The 22,172-nt window shown below is 49.0% G+C and overlaps 1 protein-coding gene across 4 annotated transcripts in view; it reads right to left on the bottom strand.

The window, feature by feature from the left end:
• LOC140421261 (septin-6) overlaps positions 1-22,172 on the bottom strand; it is a 97,231-nt gene that overhangs the window by 23,346 nt on the left and 51,713 nt on the right. For all 4 annotated transcript variants that reach the window (XM_072505846.1, XM_072505847.1, XM_072505845.1 and 1 more), the window contains exons 3-5: positions 17,319-17,514; positions 12,713-12,899; positions 7,312-7,473 (exon numbers count right to left, since the gene is read on the bottom strand). In XM_072505846.1, the coding sequence (XP_072361947.1) occupies positions 7,312-7,473; positions 12,713-12,899; positions 17,319-17,514 (545 nt within the window). The remainder of the gene's footprint in view (positions 1-7,311; positions 7,474-12,712; positions 12,900-17,318; positions 17,515-22,172) is intronic.

Below are 22,172 nucleotides of genomic sequence, written 5' to 3'. Positions count from 1 at the left end.
GGCGGCAGATACGTGATGGTGAGTGGCAAATTACAGGGGGAGGCGGTGGTCTTGGTGAACGTATATGCCCCGAACTGGGATGATGCCAACTTTATGAGGCGCATGTTAGGACGTATCCCGGACCTAGAGGTGGGGAAGTTGGTAATGGGGGGAGATTTTAATACGGTGCTGGAACCAGGGCTGGACAGATCGAGGTCCAGGACTGGAAGGAGGCCGGCAGCAGCCAAGGTGCTTAAAGACTTTATGGAGCAGATGGGAGGAGTAGACCCATGGAGATTTAGCAGACCTAGGAGCAAGGAGTTTTCGTTTTTCTCCTATGTCCACAAAGTTTATTCGCGCATAGACTTTTTTGTTTTGGGAAGGGCGTTGATCCCGAAGGTGAGGGGGACGGAGTATACGGCGATAGCTATTTCGGATCACGCTCCACACTGGGTGGACTTGGAGATAGGGGAGGAAAAAGAACGGCGTCCACCCTGGAGAATGGACATGGGACTAATGGCGGATGAGGGGGTGTGTCTAAGGGTGAGGGGGTGTACTGAAAAGTACTTGGAACTCAATGATAATGGGGAAGTCCAGGTGGGAGTGGTCTGGGAGGCGCTGAAGGCAGTGGTTAGAGGGGAGCTGCTTTCAATCAGGGCACATAAAGGAAAGCAGGAGAGTAGGGAATGGGAGCGGTTGCTGCAAGAACTTCTGAGGGTGGACAGGCAATATGCGGAGGCACCGGAGGAGGGACTGTACAGGGAAAGGCAAAGGCTACACGTAGAATTTGATTTGCTGACAACGGGTACTGCAGAGGCACAGTGGAGGAAGGCACAGGGTGTACAGTACGAATATGGGGAGAAGGCGAGCAGGTTGCTGGCCCACCAATTGAGGAAAAGGGGAGCAGCGAGGGAAATAGGGGGAGTGAGGGATGAGGAGGGAGAGATGGAGCGGGGAGCGGAGAGAGTGGAGTGTTCAAGGCATTCTATGAAAGATTATATGAAGCTCAGCCCCCGGATGGGAAGGAGAGAATGATGTATTTTCTGAACCAGCTGGAATTTCCTAAGGTGGAGGAGCAGGAGAGGGTGGGACTGGGAGCACAGATCGAAATGAAGGAAGTAGTGAAAGGAATTAGGAGCATGCAGGTGGGGAAGGCCCCGGGACCGGATGGATTCCCAGTTGAATTTTACAGGAAATATGTGGACTTGCTCGCCCCGCTACTGATGAGAACCTTTAATGAGGCGAGGGAAAGGGGACAGCTGCCCCCCGACTATGTCAGAGGCAACGATATCGCTTCTCCTAAAGAAGGAAAAAGACCCGCTGCAATGCGGGTCCTCTAGGCCTATTTCCCTCCTGAACGTAGGCGCTAAGATTCTGGCCAAGGTAATGGCAATGAGGATAGAGGATTGTGTCCCGGGGGTGGTCCATGAGGACCAAACTGGGTTTGTGAAGGGGAGACAGCTAAATACAAATATACGAAGGCTGCTAGGGGTAATGATGATGCCCCCACCAGAGGGGGAAGCGGAGATAGTGGTGGCGATGGATGCCGAGAAAGCATTTGATAGAGTGGAGTGGGATTATTTGTGGGAGGTGTTGAGGAGATTTGGCTTTGGAGATGAGTATATTAGATGGGTACAGCTGCTGTATAGGGCCCCGATGGAGAGCGTGGTCACGAATGGACGGGGGTCTGCGTATTTTTGGCTCCATAGAGGGACGAGGCAGGGATGTCCTGTCCCCATTATTGTTTGCACTGGCGATGGAGCCCCTGGCAATAGCATTGAGGGGCTCCAGGAAGTGGAGGGGAGTACTCAGGGGAGGAGAAGAACACCGGGTATCTCTGTATGCGGACGATTTGTTGTTGTATGTGGCGGACCCAGCGGAGGGGATGCCAGAGATAATGCGGATACTTGGGGAGTTTGGAGAATTTTCAGGATATAAACTGAACATGGGGAAAAGTGAGTTGTTTGTGGTGCATCCAGGGGAGCAGAGCAGAGAAATAGAGGACTTCCGCTGAGGAAGGTAACAAGGGACTTTCGCTACTTGGGGATCCAGATAGCCAAGAATTGGGGGACATTGCATAGGTTAAATTTAACGCGGTTGGTGGAACAGATGGAGGAGGACTTCAAGAGATGGGACATGGTATCCCTGTCACTGGCAGGGAGGGTGCAGGCGGTTAAAATGGTGGTCCTCCCGAGATTCCTCTTTGTGTTTCAGTGCCTCCCGGTGGTGATCACGAAGGCTTTTTTCAAAAGGATTGAGAAGAGTATCATGAGTTGTGTGTGGGCCGGGAAGACCCCGAGAGTGAGGAAGGGATTTTTGCAGCGTAGTAGGGATAGGGGGGGGGCTGGCACTACCGAGCCTAAGTGAGTACTACTGGGCCGCCAATATCTCAATGGTATGTAAGTGGATGGGAGAAGAGGAGGGAGCGGCGTGGAAGAGATTGGAGAGTTACCAGTGGCGTACCGCAGGGATCAGTTCTGGGTCCTCTGCTGTTTGTGATTTTCATTAATGACTTGGATGAGGGAGTTGAAGGGTGGGTCAGTAAATTTGCAGACGATACGAAGATTGGTGGAGTTGTGGATAGTAAGGAGGGCTGTTGTCGGCTGCAAAGAGACATAGATAGGATGCAGAGCTGGGCTGAGAAGTGGCAGATGGAGTTTAACCCTGAAAAGTGTGAGGTTGTCCATTTTGGAAGGACAAATATGAATGCGGAATCTAGGGTTAACGGTAGAGTTCTTGGCAATGTGGAGGAGCAGAGAGATCTTGGGGTCTATGTTCATACATCTTTGAAAGTTGCCACTCAAGTGGATAGAGCTGTGAAGAAGGCCTATGGTGTGCTTGCGTTCATTAACAGAGGGATTGAATTTAAGAGCCGTGAGGTGATGATGCAGCTGTACAAAACTTTGGTAAGGCCACATTTGGAGTACTGTGTACAGTTCTGGTCGCCTCATTTTAGGAAGGATGTGGAAGCTCTGGAAAAGGTGCAAAGAAGATTTACCAGGATGTTGCCTGGAATGGAGAGTAGGTCTTACGAGGAAAGGTTGAGGGTGCTAGGCCTTTTCTCATTAGAGCGGAGAAGGATGAGGGGCGACTTGATAGAGGTTTATAAGATGATCAGAAAAATAGATAGAGTAGACAGTCAGAGACTTTTTCCCCGGGTGGAACACACCATTACAAGGGGACATACATTTAAGGTGAAAGGTGGAAGATATAGGAGGGATATCAGAGGTAGGTTCTTTACCCAGAGAGTAGTGGGGGCATGGAATGCACTGCCTGTGGAAGTAGTTGAGTCGGAAACATTAGGGACCTTCAAGCAGCTATTGGATAGGTACATGGATGACGGTAAAATGATATAGTGTAGATTTATTTGTTCTTAAGGGCAGCACGGTAGCATTGTGGATAGCACAATTGCTTCACAGCTCCATGGTCCCAGGTTCGATTCCGGCTTGGGTCATTGTCTGTGCGGAGTCTGCACGTCCTCCCCGTGTCTGCGTGGGTTTCCTCCGGGTGCTCCGGTTTCCTCCCACAGTCCAAAGATGTGCGGGTTAGGTGAATTGGCCAATGATAAATTGCCCTTAATGTCCAAATTGCCCTTGGTGTTGGGTGGAGGTGTTGAGTTTGGGTATGGTGCTCTTTCCAAGAGCTGGTGCAGACTCAAAGGGCCGAATGGCCTCCTTCTGCACTGTAAATTCAATGATAATCTATGATTAATCTAGGACAAAGGTTCGGCACAACATCGTGGGCCGAAGGGCCTGTTCTGTGCTGTATTTTCTATGTTCTATGTTCTATGAGAGGGCGTCCTGCAGGGGGACTAGCCTACAAGCTATGGTGACGGCACCGTTGCCGTTCTCACCGAAGAAATACACCACAAGCCCGGTGGTGGTGGCTACTCTGAAAATTTGGGGGCAGTGGAGACGGCATAGGGGAAAGACGGGAGCCTCGGTGTGGTCCCCGATAAGAAATAACCATAGGTTTGCTCCGGGGAGAATGGATGGGGGATTTGGAACATGGCAAAGAGCAGGAATAACACAATTGAGAGATCTGTTTGTAGATGGGACGTTTGCAAGTCTGGGAGCGCTGACCGAAAAATATGGGTTGCCCCAGGGGAATGCATTCCGGTATATGCAACTGAGGGCTTTTGCGAGGCAACAGGTGAGGGAATTCCCGCAGCTCCCGACGCAGGAGGTGCAGGACAGAGTGATCTCAAAGACATGGGTGGGGGATGGTAAGGTATCAGACATATATAGGGAAATGAGGGGCGAGGGGGAGATCATGGTAGATGAGCTGAAAGGGAAATGGGAAGAGGAGCTGGGGGAGGAGATTGAGGAGGGGCTGTGGGCTGATGCCCTAAGTAGGGTAAACTCATCGTCCTCGTGTGCCAGGCTAAGCCTGATACAATTTAAGGTGTTACACAGGGCGCATATGACAGGAGCACGGCTCAGTAAATTTTTTGGAGTAGAGGATAGGTGTGCGAGATGCTCGAGAAGCCCAGCGAATCACACCCACATGTTCTGGTCATGTCCGGCACTACAGGGGTTTTGGGTGGGGGTGACAAAGGTGCTTTCGAAGGTGGTGGGGGTCCAGGTCGAACCAAGCTGGGGGTTGGCTATATTCGGGGTTGCAGAAGAGCCGGGAGTGCAGGAGGTGAAAGAGGCTGATGTTTTGGCCTTTGCGTCCCTAGTAGCCCGGCGCAGGATACTGTTGATGTGGAAGGAAGCCAAGCCCCCAGGGGTGGAGACCTGGATAAATGACATGGCAGGGTTTATAAAGCTGGAACGGATTAAGTTCGTCCTAAGTGGATCGGCTCAAGGGTTCACCAGGCGGTGGCAACCGTTCGTCGAATACCTCACAGAAAGATAGAGGGAATGGAAAAGAAGAAGACAGCAGCAGCAACCCAGGGGGGGGACCAGAAGAACTCTCAGGGATGTTAGTGTATAAGTATAATATGTATAGGTTGTTGTTATAGGTAACTGTATACTGGACTGCTGAATTGTATTTTTGGAGAGTATTTATTTGGGACAAGGCCATTTAGTTTTGTTTTTTAATTTTGATGTTGTTTATATATTATTTATTTCTTGTTTAAAAAAACTGGCCATTGTTATTTATATTGTTATATTACTGTGTAAAAGATACACAATGTACTGTTATGGTTGGCCAAAAATTTTGAAGAAAATATATTTTTTTTAAAAAAGAAAGAATATATCCTCCCACACACAGCTGGATGGATTCAGCTCAAACATCACCTTTGCCACTTGAGGGCACGTTTAACTGACTTTGCAGCGACAGCTTGGGGCTGGAGGCGAGGCATTGAGCTTTCACAAGAAATGCTTCTAAATACGATTTAACTACAGCAGGCACAATAGGAGTACAATAAAATGATTGCAGATTCACACTTCTTTATTAGACTTTTTGCAAGCTGAATTTCCCCTCTGAATAATCACAACATGCATCAAGAATTCTTGACTGCAAGGGGTGACACAGTGGTCATCACTGCTGCCGCACAGCGCTGAGGACCCGGGTTCGATCCCGGCCCCGTGTCATTGTCCGTGTGGAGTCTGCACATTCTCCCCGTGTCTGCGTGGGTCTCACCCACAACAATCCCAAAAAGATGTGCAGGGTACGAGGGTTGGCCACGCTAAATTGGAAAAAATAATTGGGTACTCTAAATTTGAAAAAAACAAAAAGAAAAAAGAATGCTTTGCTGCAGACAAATATCTAAAGTTGAGAAAACAGGTATGAAGATTAAGGGGGCGCTGAACAGAACACCAGAAATTCTGATGGGAGGAGAGAGGAGGAGGAGCAGGAGAGGGAGGGGGTGTGGCACGAGAGAGAGCGGGGGGGAGGGGGAGTGGCACGAGAGAGGAGAAAGAGAAAAAGGAGTAACAAGGTGCACAGTAATTGGAATATCTTGAGTTACAAGGCACCACGCCCCCTCAGCAACACACTTGGAGGTGACCTGTGACAGGACTGGCATATGACCAGGGGTTGCAAACCGCACCATCATGCAACACAGAGAGAAAGCAGATTAACTTAGCAGCACAAATTGCAAAACCCCGGGACAAGCATACGACCTAAACACTGCCTCGTCACCATTGCCACAGGAACAATGGCCTGCTCCCAGCTCACTGCGATGCGGAGAGGAAAGCGGACAGCGCCCAGCTCACTGGTATCCGGGGAGGGTAGCGGACAGCGCCGGCTCACTGGGATCCGGGGAGGGTAGCGGACAGCGCCGGCTCACTGGGATCCGGGGAGGGTAGCGGACAGCGCCCGTCTCACTGGGATCCGGGGAGGGTAGCGGACAGCGCCCGGCTCACTGGTATCCGGGGAGGGTAGCGGACAGCGCCCAGCTCACTGGTATCCGGGGAGGGTAGCGGACAGCGCCCAGCTCACTGGGATCCGGGGAGGGTAGCGGACAACGCCCGGCTCACTGGGATCCAGGGAGGATAGCGGACAGCGCCCAGCTCACTGGTATCCGGGGAGGGTAGCGGACAGCGCCCAGCTCACTGGGATCCGGGGAGGGTAGCGGACAGCGCCCAGCTCACTGGGATCCAGGGAGGGTAGCGGACAGCGCCCGGCTCACTGGGATCCGGGGAGGGTAGCGGACAGCGCCCAGCTCACTGGTATCCGGGGAGGGTAGCGGACAGCGCCCAGCTCACTGGTATCCGGGGAGGGTAGCGGACAGCGCCCAGCTCACTGGTATCCAGGGAGGGTAGCGGACAGCGCCCGGCTCACTGGGATCCGGGAAGGGTAGCGGACAGCGCCCGGCTCACTGGGATCCGGGGAGCGTAGCGGACAGCGCCCGGTGCACAGGGGAAGCTGCCAATGCCTGTCTTTGCTCACTTACAATTCCAGCATGATGCTGTATAGGAGACTCTGTTCCCCAGCAACTAGAGAAGCACAATACATCTAGCCTCATTATAATTTCCCACATACCAAGTTTGAACAAATTTAAAGTCAACATCATAGCATGAATCAATAACTTTTATCATTTATGATACAGCATTGGAAATTTGCTTAATTCCAGCCTTAGACAAAAATAAGTTTCTTATACAAGGTATTGGCTGCAAAATCACTTCCTCCCAGTTAGCCTGCCTAACCCTGCAAATAATTTGCCAAACAATGCACAGGGCATTAGTTTGGATACATGCCAGTTGATATGCCCTGGCCAAATCTTCACTTCATTGCTACCTTTCTGTTCTGCCTCATTCTTCCTTTGAACCAGACAGTGTCCCGTAGGTAACTTACAGTCAGAGCACAATACATTAATTTGGCAGACCATAATTTCTGGTACCAGCTTAAGTTGGAAGGAGGAGGAAATTTCAGTAAACTCACATTCATTGTTCCATTGATCTCTGCCACGGTCTCATCGTCTGTTGGGAACTGGTATATCTGTACTCCATTGCTCACTAATTCACTCATTATCTTGATCTTGAATTTCTGGAGCTCATTCTTGGAGATGGAATCTGCTTTGGCAATGATTGGGATGATATTGACCTGACGGATAAAATAGAAAGGATGGGGTTTAAATGGTTTATGCGTGGTGACGACAGTTTTGAGTCCGACATATGCAAGGGCATGAAGCGTTGTGGGCGAAATGGTGAGCTGGAGGTACAAGTGGCCGCGGTTTGGTAGAAACTGCGAGATGAACATTCTTAGTTACAAATTTTCAGGGCAATAGGGGGGGTGGAGCAGCAGTCAGAACAGGATCCCATCTCCGCACTGGAATAACAGAGCCTCCTGGGGGTTGTGCCAGTACAGAATTTACACCAATGGTTATTCGGCAAGTGTGGCAATGAAAGAATTTACGTAGAATTAATTTGCATTTCGGGCCACAGAGCAGTAGTATCAAGCGGGGTGGTTGGGGGGCGAGTGGATTCATTTCAGAAAGATAGGCAAGAACAACAGTGCAAAGTCAGGGAACGCTTAGCGCGTCAGTATGTTTCAACTCCAACAAGGAAAGAATTATTATGGGAGAAGCAGGAAGGTAAATATCTGCTGAGAGAGTAGGGAAGCCATTGTCTGCAGGCAAAGCCCAGAGTTGTGCGTGAACGAGGTTATATCCATTGCGAAAGATTAAGCAGACTGGAGCTCCATGATCCAGAAAATAGACGTTGAGGAGTGGCCTAATTGAGGCCTTTAGAAGTATGAAGGGTTCAACAGGATACATGCAGAGATCATGTACCTGTGGACAGTCCAAAACTCAGGGTTATAAATATAATAACTCCAATATCGCAAATCCAATAGAGAATTAAAGAGAAACCCCTCTACTGAGAGTGGAGAGAATGTGGAGCTCTCCACCAGATGGAATGGTTGAGGTGAATAGACTGGATGCAGTTCAGGGCAAACTGGATTAGTACACATGAAAGAAAGGAACAGAAGGAGACACTGATGGTTTTGGGGAAGAGGAGGTTGGGAGAAGGGAAGAGGAGGTTGGGGGAAGGTTTGAGTGGAGCATCGGTCAGTTGGGCCAAATGGTCCGTTTCTGTACTGTAAATAATAATTGCTTATTGTCACAAGTAGGCTTCAATGAAGTTACTGTGAAAAGCCCCTAGTCGATCGCCGCCTGTTTAGGGAGCCCGGTACGGGAATTGAACCCGCGCTGCTGCCATTGTTCGGCATTACAAGCCAGCTGTTTAGCCCATGGTGCTAAACCTGCCCCTATTTTGTGCATGCCACATCCACCGGGGAATGATGTTCTGAAGAGTTTGTCCTTGGAACTACAGAGGTTGAACATTGACAACCCAACAGTTATTGATTACTGGTAGGTGGATTGAATAAAGTGAGCAGAACAATTAGTCCTGGGGTGAAGCGGTAAGATGTTTGATAGAAGCTTGCATTCCAAATACAGGACAAGCTCTCATTCCTGCAATTTCAACAAAAGGTAAAACCGTCCTGATCATGACAATGACAATTAAAAGGCTCCAAAGAGGGTTTGTTTTTAGGATTGCATGCCCTCTAAACGAAGATATGTCTTTTCCCCCATAACTCCTTCCAGTCTGGTCCCCAGGTCTCTGTGGCTGAGAAAGCGAGGTGGGACAGCCTACTCCCGCGTCAAGGCTAATGACAATCTGTGCCAGCTCCCGGGATGTAGAGTCTGGTGAGCTCGCCCACTTAATTTGTCCATTGCCTAGTTGATAACAATTCCCCATAGCCCGGCAGGTAAGGTACTGCCTGTACGCATGAAGGTAAATTGACCATCAAAAAATCCCAGGTTTAATTCTTTGGGTAGAATTGATTCAAGAGCGTCATAATTGTTTAACGGGCAGTCAGACTGATGTTGCCTGTCAATAGGATCCAAGCTGGTCGGAAAACCAAGACACAGAACTTTTCTTTACGGAGAGTTTACTGACTTTTTCTGTCTCTCAGCTCTCCTCCCACACAACCCAGCCCCTCAGCTAGCCCTTATGTGTGTGGAGTACTTATTTGAACAATGTGCACCGTAACAATATAATTGACATACTATTAACATTGCCTGGCACAGCAGAGTTTTCAACCCAGCACTAGACCAGGCAGTGATTTCACTCAGAGAAGTCAGGAAAAGATAACAAACGTTGGAAACAGACCCCTTCACACTGCAGTAGCGAGGACGGTTCTAAAATTGGGTGTTAGATAGAACCTGACTGGGGAATGCTTAATACCGACACGCGGGTGTGAAAATAATAATTGGGACAGCTGGAGTGATTGTGCAATCCTATGCTTGCAAGGAGCACAGGTCAGAGATATGGCTCCAAGAGCGTACCCCTAAGCTGTCCAAACTACATTCCCGGCTGTTTAGCACAGGGCTAAATCGCTGGCTTTGAAAGCAGACCAAAGCAGGCCAGCAGCACGGTTCGATTCCCGTAACAGCCTCCCCGAACAGGCGCCGGAATGTGGCGACTAGGGGCTTTTCGCAGTAACTTCATTTGAAGCCTACTTGTGACAATAAGCGATTTTCATTTCATTTCATTTCAGTGGTGAGATTACTTGCTGGGAGAATGGAGTCACCCATAGTATTCCATTCCCCTGCACCAATATCCATCGCTGCAAAAAACACAAGCATTTAGCTTTGGAAAGAAGAAGAAAATAGGCTTCCCTGACCCTCACAGCAGCAGCTTTAAACTTTTAACCTCATTCCAATGGATACTGCACACAAGTTTTAGTTGGTTTTCATTTTCTACATTCTAAACATTCTGATTAATAGGCTTAAGGCCAGTCTTTTAAACAACGGAACTCTCGGACTTAGTCTTCTGAAAACTAAAATAACCCCAAGGGCAAAGAAGTGAGAAATCAAGACATAAACCAAATTGTTATTGTTTGGATGTTCTTGAGAAATGTAAATTATGGGCATCAGCACATTGAACAGAGGAACAAACAGGAAGGTATTAGCATCTGACAAAACAACGGGACTAATCAACCACGAGACACAGCAACTTTCTGTCCCCACCCAAATTTTAATTAATTAATTTTCTCTCCTCGGAGCCACTTTAATGATAGATACCGCTCCCCAAATAAACTTTCCTCAAGACCTCTGCCAACACCACTTAATAAGCACCACTCACCACGGTCACAGGAGTAAGTCAGTGAACCCATCTTTCTGCATATAAGAGTAAAGGCCACCTGGGTCCCATAGCTCATAGAAGAGGATTGGTTTGAAAGAACCTGCATTTATATAGCACCTTTTACAATCTCAATGTCTCAAGGAGCTTTACAGCCACTGAAGTACTTTTGAAATGTAGCCACAGTTATAAATAAGGAGTGGTCTCGTGATCCAGTAGTAGTGTCCCCACCCCCGGGCTAGAAGCTCCAAATCAAGCCCCACTTCAGGACATGGAAGGCCACGGAAGGTGTGTTGATAACCTGGCCAAACAGGTGAATTATCGGCCTGTAAATCCTTCCAATACGTCCAGTGGTAGGCAGAGCCAGAGAGTTTCCTGATCAGCCACATTCCAGAAGGCAATGACACACTACTGCGGAACATTGCCAAGCATGGTCATGGACCAATTCAATGAAGTTCATGATCACCCTCTTAGGGCAGGGTACCTATTGGAGGACAAGTTGCAAACTAAGGAAAAAGTCTGGCTAACTTGTATACAGCAAGATCCTACAAATCCTTTTTGGTGGTATTAGATGAGGGATGAATAGTGGCCAGGACACCGGGGAGAACACCAGTGCTCTTCTTCCAAAAAGTGCCGTGTTATATATTTTACAGGCAGACAGGACCTTCACTTAAAACATCCAAAAAGACAATTTTGACAGTGAATCACTCCTATACCGTGTCAACCTCGATTATGTGCTCAATCCCTGGGGTAATGACTGAATCTATAAACTACTGACCAAGAGACACAAAGTGCTGTCACTAAGCCAAGTCTAGACTTCGCTCGCTGACATTCTGGTCTACTGGTAGAGCCAAGGGCCCATTGGGTCCAACATCGCTATCTTGTGTCCCCTGCTGTCTACATGGCTGTTAAATGGCAACAACAGATATTAGGAATTGAAATTATGGGAAATAGTTAAGGAGAGAGTTCTCCAGTACAGTTTAAGATTACAAAGAAAATGTGTCAATACATGGAATTCGAAAAGTCTTTTGATAAAGTGCCACACAACAGGCTTCTTAGCAAAGTTAAAGCTCATGGAATTAAAAAGGACAGTAGCAATATGGATACAAAATTGTCTAGGCGACAAGAAACAATGAGTAGCAGTGAATAGTTATTTTTCAGTCTGAAGGAAGGTTTACAGTGGAGTTCCCCAAGGATCGGTGTTAGGACCACTGCTCTTCCTGATATATATACTAATAACTTAGATGTTGGTGTACAGGGTGCAATTTGAAACTTTGCTGATGACATAAAACATGGAGTATCGTGAACTGTGAGGAGGATAGCGTAGAACTTCAAAGAACAGGGACAGGAAGGTGGAATGGGTGGACAAACGGAATATGAGACTTAATGCAGAGTGTGAAGTGGTTTATTTTAGTAGAAAGAACATTGAGACACAATAATAAAATCAACGGTACTGTTCTAAAGAAGGAATTGGGTGTCTATGTGCATAAATCTTGAAGATAGCAGCAGTGTTTGAGAGAGCAGTTGATAAAGCATAGTGTCCTAAGCTTTATTAATGGGGCACAGAGTACATAAGCGAGGAAGCTTTGTTAAACTTAGATAACAGACTGGTTCAGCCTCAGCATGAGTGTTGCATCGAGTTCTGGGCACTGCATTTTAGGGAGGGTGTGAAGGCATTAGAGTGGGTGGAGAAAAGATTCACAAGAATGGTTTCAAGGCTGGCGAACTCCATTTATGTAGATAAATTGGAGAACTTGGGATTGCTTTCCCTGGAGAAGAGGTTGAGGGGAAATCTAGGGGGGGGTCTGGGTAGGATAGGGAGAAAATATTCCCATTGGTGGAAGGATTGAGAACCAGAGGACACAGATTTATAGGAACTGGCAAAAGACGCGATGGTGACATGAGGAGAAAGGTTTTCATACCGCTCGTGGTTAGGAATCTGGAATGCACTGCTGAAGTGTGGTGAAGGCAGGTTCAATCGAGACAGTCAAGAGGAAATTGGATTATTGTCTGAAAGGGAATGTGTAGGGCTGTGGGGAGAAGGCACGAGGTGAATTGCTCCTCCAGAAAGCCAGCACAGACAAGCTGGGCTGAATGGACCCCTGTGCTGTAACCATGCTGTGACAATGTTCCTATAGGGTTGTAGTACTTTACACTGCAAACAAAATCACGGCTGCCCCTCCCGTCCTACACCCCACCTTGCTGTCCAATTTCTTCATGGTCACCAAATCGAGGGACTTTAAAGAATGGCCGGTGGGGGCGATGAAGTACAAGCAGACGTGGATCCGACTGTCATGGTAGTTGTGTAGCGTGCGTTTTATCTTCAGCTCTTCCTGCAAGTAGGCTTCAAACTGAGCATCGATAAACTCAACGATAGACTTGTAGCTGCAGAACAAGAGGTCACAATTTTTAATTCTGCTTCCAAACAGCAGGAAATTACAAAGCAACTTCTATTTTTGGACAGAACAAAAATAAGGATCATTTCATTCATATAAGCTGACTCACAGAAACAGCTGGGCCAGGCAGAATGACAGCAAACTGTAGTCTACCAGAGAGGAAGTGGGGACTGCAAGAGGGTTAAACGTCATCCCACTGCCATGCTTTAGTCAATGAGGGAGAGTGGGACTGGCACAAGTAACCTGCACTCCATTCCCACTTGAGGCTCCTGAATGACAAGGCCCCCGAGCTGGGCACAACTGAATGAGGGCAGCCCCACGTTTTCCATACTCCAAGCTGCCAATACTACCTAAACTACCAGTGAGGAATTGAGACCATTTTGGAACAAAGAAAAAGTGGTCAATCTGGACTTTCTCATGTCCCCGAGAACATGAATACTCATGATTAGGAGACATTGATTGCATCATTAGTGTGTTTGGCAAATTATTTTATTAAACATTCATTACTCCGCAGTGCGTCCTGATGATCTTTTCAAAATTTAACGCCGTGTTAATTCACATTCTGGTCCAGCTTCCTCGGAGTACTCTGGAGTAATCACCTGGGTTTTCCCTACCTGTTCCATTTTATATTTTATATACCTCGCTGAACTTTCCCCTTCACTGCTGGATGAAGTCAAGAGGAAGTGGAAAGGGGAGCGAAGCTCAACACAGAGTCAACTCCACCTCCTCGTGCGTTAGGCTCAGCCTGGTTCAGTTTAAGGTGGTTCATAGAGCACATCTGACCAGGGCAGAGATGAGTGGGCTCTTCTCGGAAATAGATAATCGGTGCGAGCAATGTTCTAGGGGTCTGCCGCATCATGGGCACATGTTCTGGCCTTGTTGTACGTTAAGTGAGCTTTTGGGTCTCCTTCTTCAGCACCATGTCAGGAATTCTTGGGGTGGAGTTCGAGCCTTGCCCTTTTGGCGACTATCTTTGGGGTGTCAGATTTACCTGAGCAAATGTGGGGGAAGGTTGATGCTCTTGCCTTTGCCTCACTGATAGCCCAAAGACAAACTCTGTTTGGATGGAAGTCTTTGGTCCCGCCCAGTTCCACGCCGTGATTAGGGACCTAATGGAGTTCTTACATTCAGAAAAAGTCAAATTATATCTCGAAAGGGGCGAGAGAGAAGGGTTCTACTCGAGGTGGCAGCCGTTCATTTCTTACTTCAGCAAGCTAGTCTGGTCACCATCAGATGTTTGGGGGGTCGGCGGGTGATTTAGAGGATTTTTTTAAAAAATTCTTTTTGGTTTGGATTTTGGGGGGGGGGGGGGGGGGGGGGGGGGCGGTGGATATATTGTAATTGTTATACGAATATGGTTGTGACAGTGTTACATTGTAGAACCTTTCTTAATATATATATTTTAATAAATCTGAACAATACAATGATAGGACCAAGATGTTGATCGTCCCATTATGCTCTGGCTGCAAGTATTCTAACAAGCCATTAGCTTTAATTACTTCACAACATTGACCAGACACAATGTGATGAGGTTGCCATTACTCTCAAGTCTCCTAAATCTCCTGGCGTAACTCAATTTTTTCCACTAATTACAACCTACAAAAAAAACCCAATGCGCTTGAAAAGCAATTTGTTACATGCTGCAGCTCGCGACATTGCGATATGGTAAAGTACGGCATGGTTTCATTACGCGCCAGCATTCAATTTAATTTGACAAGCCTGTCAAATTGCATAACTGGGCTCAACAATTTTGTAAATTAAAACCGCATCATCCACTTCCACAACAACTCCATTTTTTGCCCCATCGGTAAACATGACCAGTTCATAGTGGGTGTGATTTAACAGTTCCCAAGAGCCGTATCGGACGCGACTCCCCGGATGCTTCTCGATGGCTGAGGCAGCAAGGCTGCAGCCCGTATTTAACAGCACTCAGTGCCAGAAATGATCCCGCACGAGCTTGAAATGGCTGACGCACCAGCTCTCCAACAAGGGGAGCTGCTCATATACATTCCCCCTGAACACACACCAGTCAGCACACAGACATGCCACCATATAGACCTCCTCCACACTTCAGAAATGCTGACCTAACCAGGCTGCAGGACGCTATGGAGGTGAGACGAGCCTCCATGTTACTCCAAGGCAGGGTCGGAGGATCTGCCACAGGGCTGTCAATGCACCTGGGAGGCAGTGGCAGCCACCGTCAGTTCAGGCAGCGTGACCAGGAAGACCTCAGTCCCGTTCAGGAAGATGACCAACAACCTCCACCAGACCGCACGGATAAGTTGACAACATCGCCTGGCATTGGTCCCGTCTGCCACCACCCTTCCCTCTTCTATCCCCCCCCCACCCAACCTTCCCATCCCACCGCCCCCCCAACCAATTGCAGTACCACATACCACCTGCCATAGATACGCCAATGCATCAAACCGTGCAGCGCACAATGCCTCTCTTTGTCCCCGCAGGAGAAGTTGGCCCACAACAGGTGGGAAACGGCCCAGATGTGTGGCAGGATTCCGGACATCAGACTCCTCATCCTCTATTAGAAGCGGGCCCTGGAAATCACGGGGTTGGCCGAGGAGAGAGCAGTCACCGACAGAGAGGTTGGCCTGTGCCTCAGAGGTGAGGATCCACTGCCCTTCCAACCAAAGGACCGGTCAAGTGTATTGTTCATGTCAAACAAAATGGTCCTGCCCCCTCTCTGACAACATGTCCACTCTCGCGCAGGATCTCCATCCGATGGGGCTGGGCCATCTGTGGTCGCCCACCCCTATCGGCCAAGAGGCCACCTCGGATGAGAGCTCAGAGGAGGCCGCCATCGAGGCATCACAGCTATCATCCCCACCCTCCACCAACACAGAGACACATACCTCAGTGGGCGGCAATAGTGCACAGGCTCCTGGGGCACAATCTGGTGAGCATCACACAGATGCTAATTCACATCAGGTACAGGTAGGAACAGCGAAGGGAGTCAGCAGTGAGGTCTGCTGGATCGGGGGGGGTGCACACCATCTGCACCTAGGGTCAATGAGGGTTTCGAATGTTTCCAATTTAACCATCTCACACCCGATACAGGCAAAGCCTCGGTCATATCACGTTATTCCTCACAGCGAGCTGGCCTGCACCCCCACCCACTGTTGCCCTCTGCTCCCCCCCCATCCCCTGCCCCCGGGCATAGTGGTCCTAGATTAGGAGACTCCGATGCAGACCACGTGCAGGTGGTGGGTGTGAGCGTGCTGTCAGCAGGAAGACAGGACGCAGACGATGGTATAGACTAAGGAGCAGCAGAGCTCAACTCACAGCGGGTTATCATTCTCCTGCCTTGAACATTGACCCACTGACACAGGCCCATCACCCTGGGGTGATGTTACACGGACTCTGGGGGGATGGAACAGGGTAGATGTGTGGGGGTGGGAGGCAAAGGAGAGGTGTTGAGCTGACGGACAAAGCCCTGTCTTATGAGAAGCTGCCGCCTGTTCTCCATCCACTGGCTGCTCCCACGAGTCCTCCCCAGGTTCATCCTCCAGCCCCTCCCCTGGCGAGGCTGCATGTCTCTTCTCCTCCTCCAGCACGTCGTCCAGCAGCTGTGCTAGGTTATGGAGGGCTCAGCAGACCCTCTGGGGTGCTACTCCAGCACACTGCCAGAGTGGTCCAAGCATTGAAACCAAATTTTGAGCAGTCACATGCACATCAGGTTTCCACATCGATCTCCAGCCTCCGTACCTGCATCATCAGCCAGGACCTCAGCAGATATCGGTCATCGCCCAAGAGCTAACCTGTCTTCCCGGGGTGGTCCTTGTAGACGCCGGGGATCTCAGAGTATCTCAGGATGTAGCGGTCATGCACACTCTCTGGGAAGCATGCGCACACGTGCATGATCTGGAGGTGGTGGTCTCACCAGAGTTGAACATTCAGGGAGTGGAACTCCCCAGTGTATGCAAGTTGACATGCGTGCCATCAATTCCCCCTGGGCCTGGTGCATCCTAGCGATGGTGGAGAATCTTGCTGCCTGAGCATCTTGTTTTGAATGCATGGAATTCCATCCACCAACTCTCTTTTCTGTTTCACCATTTTCCATTTTATCAATGTCCTTCAGTTGCTTGAATTATTTACCACGCCTCTGATTCTCTTATCTGTAAATCTGGATATCACCCACGAGCCGTCCAAGTTAATCTTGAGTGATTTTTTATACCCACTGGGCTAGGCACCAAGGTAAACATACATTCAACACGTAGCACAAATCTCTGCCAAATTCAGCACTCTCACCGTACTGTAATTGCTATCAGCCTAAGTTAATGTTGGGATCTTACAGTGGGGCTCGAGCCAAACTAACACTTAATGAGTGCAAAGAGATTCAGTTCAGCAAATCGAGGCACAGAAATGACAATAGTGTGTGAAAGTTGTTTCTGACCTTTCTTCCTTGTTAATCTGGTCCCCAAATCCCACACTGTTTACGATGGACAGCTTCAGGCGGACATTACTTTCCTGTAGTTCATAGTTGTTGGACTTTATGTGCACTCCTGGCTGATTGTGAGCTGCTGGATCACCTTCGAACCTGGTGTTGAACAGGGTGTCCATTAAGGTGGACTTTCCAAGACCAGTTTCACCTAAAATCAAGGCAGGTTCAAATTGTGAAATAAGCAAAGTGGCCCACAGCAAGATATCATCAATGACCTTCTACGAATTCTGAGACACCAGCACTCCAAACTACCACCCAACCACACTAAAACTATGGTGTCAAAAAAGGTATAGTCTCTCACCCCCACAACCCAGCACATTCCACATTCCCGACTTGTGTCACAGTCTGTGTGGAGTCTGCACATTCTCCCTGTGTCTGCGTGGGTTTCCTCCGGGTGCTCCCGTTTCGTCCCACAGTCCAAAGGTGTGGTTAGGCGGACTGGCCATGCTAAATTGCCCTTAATGTCCAAAATGGTTAGGTGGGGTTACTGGGTTGCGGGGATAGGGTGAATGTGTGGACTTACGTAGGGTGCTCTTTCCAAGAACCAGTGCAGACTTGATGGGCCGAATGGCCTCCTTTTGCAGTGTAAATTCTAACCCAAAGATGTGCAATCTAGGTGGATTGGCCACGCTAAAATTGCTCTTTAATTGGAAAATAAATTATTGGGCACTCTAGAGTCTATTAGTTGCAACTTTCTCTAACTAGGAGAAGTATGCTGAACAGATGTACAGTTTATGTCAGTTTTCCTTAGAAGAGATCAATCCCCACCAGTAACTGGCAAAGAATTACTAACTCCAGTCAGAACAGAACACAGCATTGTCCACTAGGGTTGGAAAGGGTGTGAACGTGGGTTAAATGCTGCCACACGCTGCCAACACAAACACAACAGAAACTGCGTAAGCAGCACACACAGCGCTAGGCAACAGAATGACAAATATAAATCGGAGGCACTGATGGAAGACCCATTCGTCATGTTGCATTTTCAGAAAGAGACTAGAAAAGCACAGAAGTTACAATGTGGCTGCACCAGTTGGTGCAAGCTAATCACGTCCACCCGCACACTCCCATATCCTGTCAATTCAACTTTTAAAAAAAATACACCGAGTTAACCTAATCTTGAACGTTGACATTATTATTTGCAATTCTGGGTCTGGCAGGAATAAGGCTGCCTGCGAACCCACATTTTAATGATCACAATTAAACTGATTCAACAGTTAATCCGACCCCTCCCCAGTGGTGCTGGAGCAAAATGTTGGAGCGGGGGAGAGGCGAGAGAGGAAAGGAAAGCGAGAGGGAAGGGGAAGAGAAGGGCAGGAAGGGAGAGAGAGAGAGAGAGAGAGAGAGAAAGAGAGGGAGGGAGGAACGGTGACAGTAAGAGGAAGGCAGAGAGAGAGAGAGAGAGAGATGGAAAGAGGGAGGACAGAAAGAGAGAGGAGGAAAGGGGAGAAAAGGAGGGAGGTAGAACCCTATACTTTCCATTTCAATGTCATCTTCATCGTTTGGGATATGGGAAGAGCTTTAAGTCATGAAGCCCACTGGGGGGTGGTTAAGAAGATGCCCTTATCACTTCAAAATTCTCCACATCTATTACGTTTCTACCGCTTTCACCATTATGTCCTCGAATTATGCTCATCAATATCTACTACTTTGCCAAGTTTCACACCATCCTAACACCCGAGTCTAGGTTGTTTATAAAATCTGAAAGGAGTAATGGACTCAAAATCTACCTTTGGGAAACTCCACAGCAAACCACTTCCTGGTCTGAAAAACATCTAGCAACACCACCGTTTGCTTCCAGTCAATCAATTTCATATCCATATGGTCAATTTCTCCTCAATACCATGGGCTTCCAGCTTCTTAATAAGCCTCCTAACTACTACTGTTCTAACCGCCCCAGATGTTCCTGTAATGATAAAAGCCATGTGTGAAGGTTAAATGGAAGTAACAATGTTCCGTTCTGGAGCCTCATGGATTTGAACTCCAAATGGGATGAAAGTACTGAAAAAAACGACTATCTGCCGTAAAGCTTTAAACGAGTCGGTACTTCTCCATTAGTTCCTGATATCACAAAAATGAAGAGATATAATAATTGAAGGAAGTAATGTTTACAATGTAATGGTGCACCTTACTCTGACTAAGAACCTTGCTTATAGAAAATTGCTCCCATTATTACAAAGCTGTCTTTCTCTACATTTACTCAAGGTGCATGACTCAAGAGGCACATGTCATATTATGCATAATGGATGCAATTCAGTAATATTTCTTTCTAAAACAAATGAGAACATATGACTTGGGAGCAGGGGTAAGCCACTCGGCCCCTCAAACTGGCTCTGCTATTCAAGATGATCATGGCAGATCTGATTGTAACCTCAACTCCACATTCCCACCTCCCTTGATAATCTTTCACCCCCCCTTGTGAATCAAGAATCTATCTACCTCTGCCTTAAAAATATTCAAAGTCTCTGCTTCCACTGCCTTTAGAGGAACAGAGTTCCAAAGACTCCCGATCAGTAACTAACTGACAAAAAGTAACTCGATTGGAATTAGCCGATGCCCTGAAGCTTTGCCAGTGAGCAGGCGAAGACAAATGTGCGTGGTCCAAGTTACAGTGACACCGACTGGGTGCATCCGTCACTTACATAGCTGGAAATCTCAAGCAGGAAGGTGTCCTTCAGGAAGCATTGTTTGGTAGTTGACTAATGGGACAGCGTCTCATGTGATCTGAAGTTTTGGAAACAGCTTTAATTTACTCATTTGGAGCCACCACCCAGAGTTTAAAAAAAATTCCTCACATGACCTTTCCTCCGGCAGTGCAGGAGGCCATTCGGCCCATTGATTCTGCACCGACCCTCCGAAAGAGCAACCTGCCTAGGCTCAGTCTCCTGCCCCACCTCTGCAACCCCTCACACTGACCATGGCCAACACACCTAATCGGCACATCCTTGGACATTCAGGGACTAGATGAGGTTTAACTGGTGTCTTATAAAAGTTCAACATGACCACTTTACTCTTGCACCCATAGTAAAGTCTATGGCCCCCACGGGAGGAGGGAGGGATGGGCCGCTTCCTGGACCAATTGAGGTTTCCAAAGGTGGAAGAGGGACTGGTGGCAGGATTGGGGGTCCCGATTGGGCTGGAGGAGCTGATCAAAGGGATAGGAAGCATGCAGGCGGGGAAGGCACCGGGGCCGGACGGTTTCCCGGTCGAATTCTATAAAAAATATATGGACCTGTTGGGCCCGCTGTTAGTTCGGTCCTTTAATGAGGCAAGGGAGGGGGGGGGGGGGCCTGACCCCCGACGATGTCCCGGGCACTGATCTCCTTGATCCTGAAGCGGGACAAGGATCCCCTGCAATGTGGGTCTTACAGACCGATCTCCTTGCTAAATGTAGATGCCAAGGTGCTGGCGAAGGTCTTAGCCACGAGGATTGAGGATTGTGTGCCACAGATCATCAATGAAGACCAGACGGGGTTTGTGAAGGGGACAGTTGAACGCGAATGTGCGGAAGCTTTTGAACATTACCATGATGCCGGCGAGGGAGGGGGAGGCAGAGATAGTGGTGGCGATGGATGCTGAGAAAGCCTTCGATAGGGTAGAGTGGGGGTACCTGTGGGAGGTGCTGAAGAGGTTCAGGTTTGGGGATGGGTTTGTCAGGTGGGTTAGACTGCTGTATGAGGTCCCGATGGTCCCGTGTGACCACAAACAGGAGGAGGTCCGAGTACTTTTGGTTGCACCGAGGGACGAGACAGGGGTGTCCCGTCCCCCCTGCTCTTCGCACTGGCGATTGAACCCCTGGCTATAGCACTGAGGGAGTCAAGGAACTGGAGGGGGTTGGTGCGGGGTGGGGAGGAGCATAGGGTGTCGCTTTATGCAGACGACCTGCTGCTGTATGTGGCAGACCTGGTGGGAGGAATGCCGGAGGTAATGAGGATTCTCAGGGAATTCGGGGACTTTTCGGGGTACAAGCTCAATATGGGGAAGAGCAAGCTGTTCGTAGTTCATCCAGGGGACCAGGAGAGGGGGATTGGCGAGTTCCCACTAAAACAGCGGAGAGGAGCTTCAGGTATTTGGGGGTCCAGGTGGCCAGGAGCTGGGGCCCCTGCATGGGCTTAACTTTACAAGGCTGGTGGAGCAAATGGAGGAGGAGTTCAAGAGGTGGGATGAGTTGCCGCTGTCCTTGGCGGGTAGGGTGCAGTCAATCAAAATGACGGTGCTCCCATGGTTTTTGTTCCTGTTCCAGTGCCTCCCCGTGTTTATCCCGAAGGCTTTTTTCAGGCGAGTTAACAGGTGTATAATGGGGTTTGTGTGGGCGTGAGGGACTCCGAGGGTGAGAAGGGTGTTCCTGGAGCAAAGTAGAGATAGGGTGGGGGGCTGGCGCTGCCCAACCTCTGTGGGTACTACTGGGCCGCCAATGCGACAATGGTGCGCAAGTGGGTGATGGAGGGGGAGGGAGCTGCATGGAAGAGGCTGGAGACGGCGTCCTGTGTGGGTACGAGTCTGGGGGCGCTGGCAACGGCGCCACTGCCGCTCCCTCCAAGGAGGTATACCACAAGCCCGGTGGTGGTGGCTGCCCTCAAAATTTGGGGGCAGTGGACGCGGCATGGGGGGGGGGGGGGGGGGGGGGGGGAGGAGTTGGGGCCTCGGCGTGGACCCCAATACGGGGGAACCACCGGTTTGCCCCAGGAAGAACAGGTGGAGGGTTTTCGGGGTGGCACAGGGCAGGGATACGAAAGTTGGGGGACTTGTTTGTGGACGGGAAGTTCGCGAGCCTGGGTGAGCTGGAGGAGAAGTACGAGCTCTCCCTGG

Source organism: Scyliorhinus torazame, chromosome 5, assembly GCF_047496885.1.
Source record: "Scyliorhinus torazame isolate Kashiwa2021f chromosome 5, sScyTor2.1, whole genome shotgun sequence".
Classification (NCBI taxonomy): Eukaryota; Metazoa; Chordata; class Chondrichthyes; order Carcharhiniformes; family Scyliorhinidae; genus Scyliorhinus; species Scyliorhinus torazame.
Note: the sequence above shows the minus strand (reverse complement) of the source record. Positions and strands in the feature narration are given on the sequence as shown.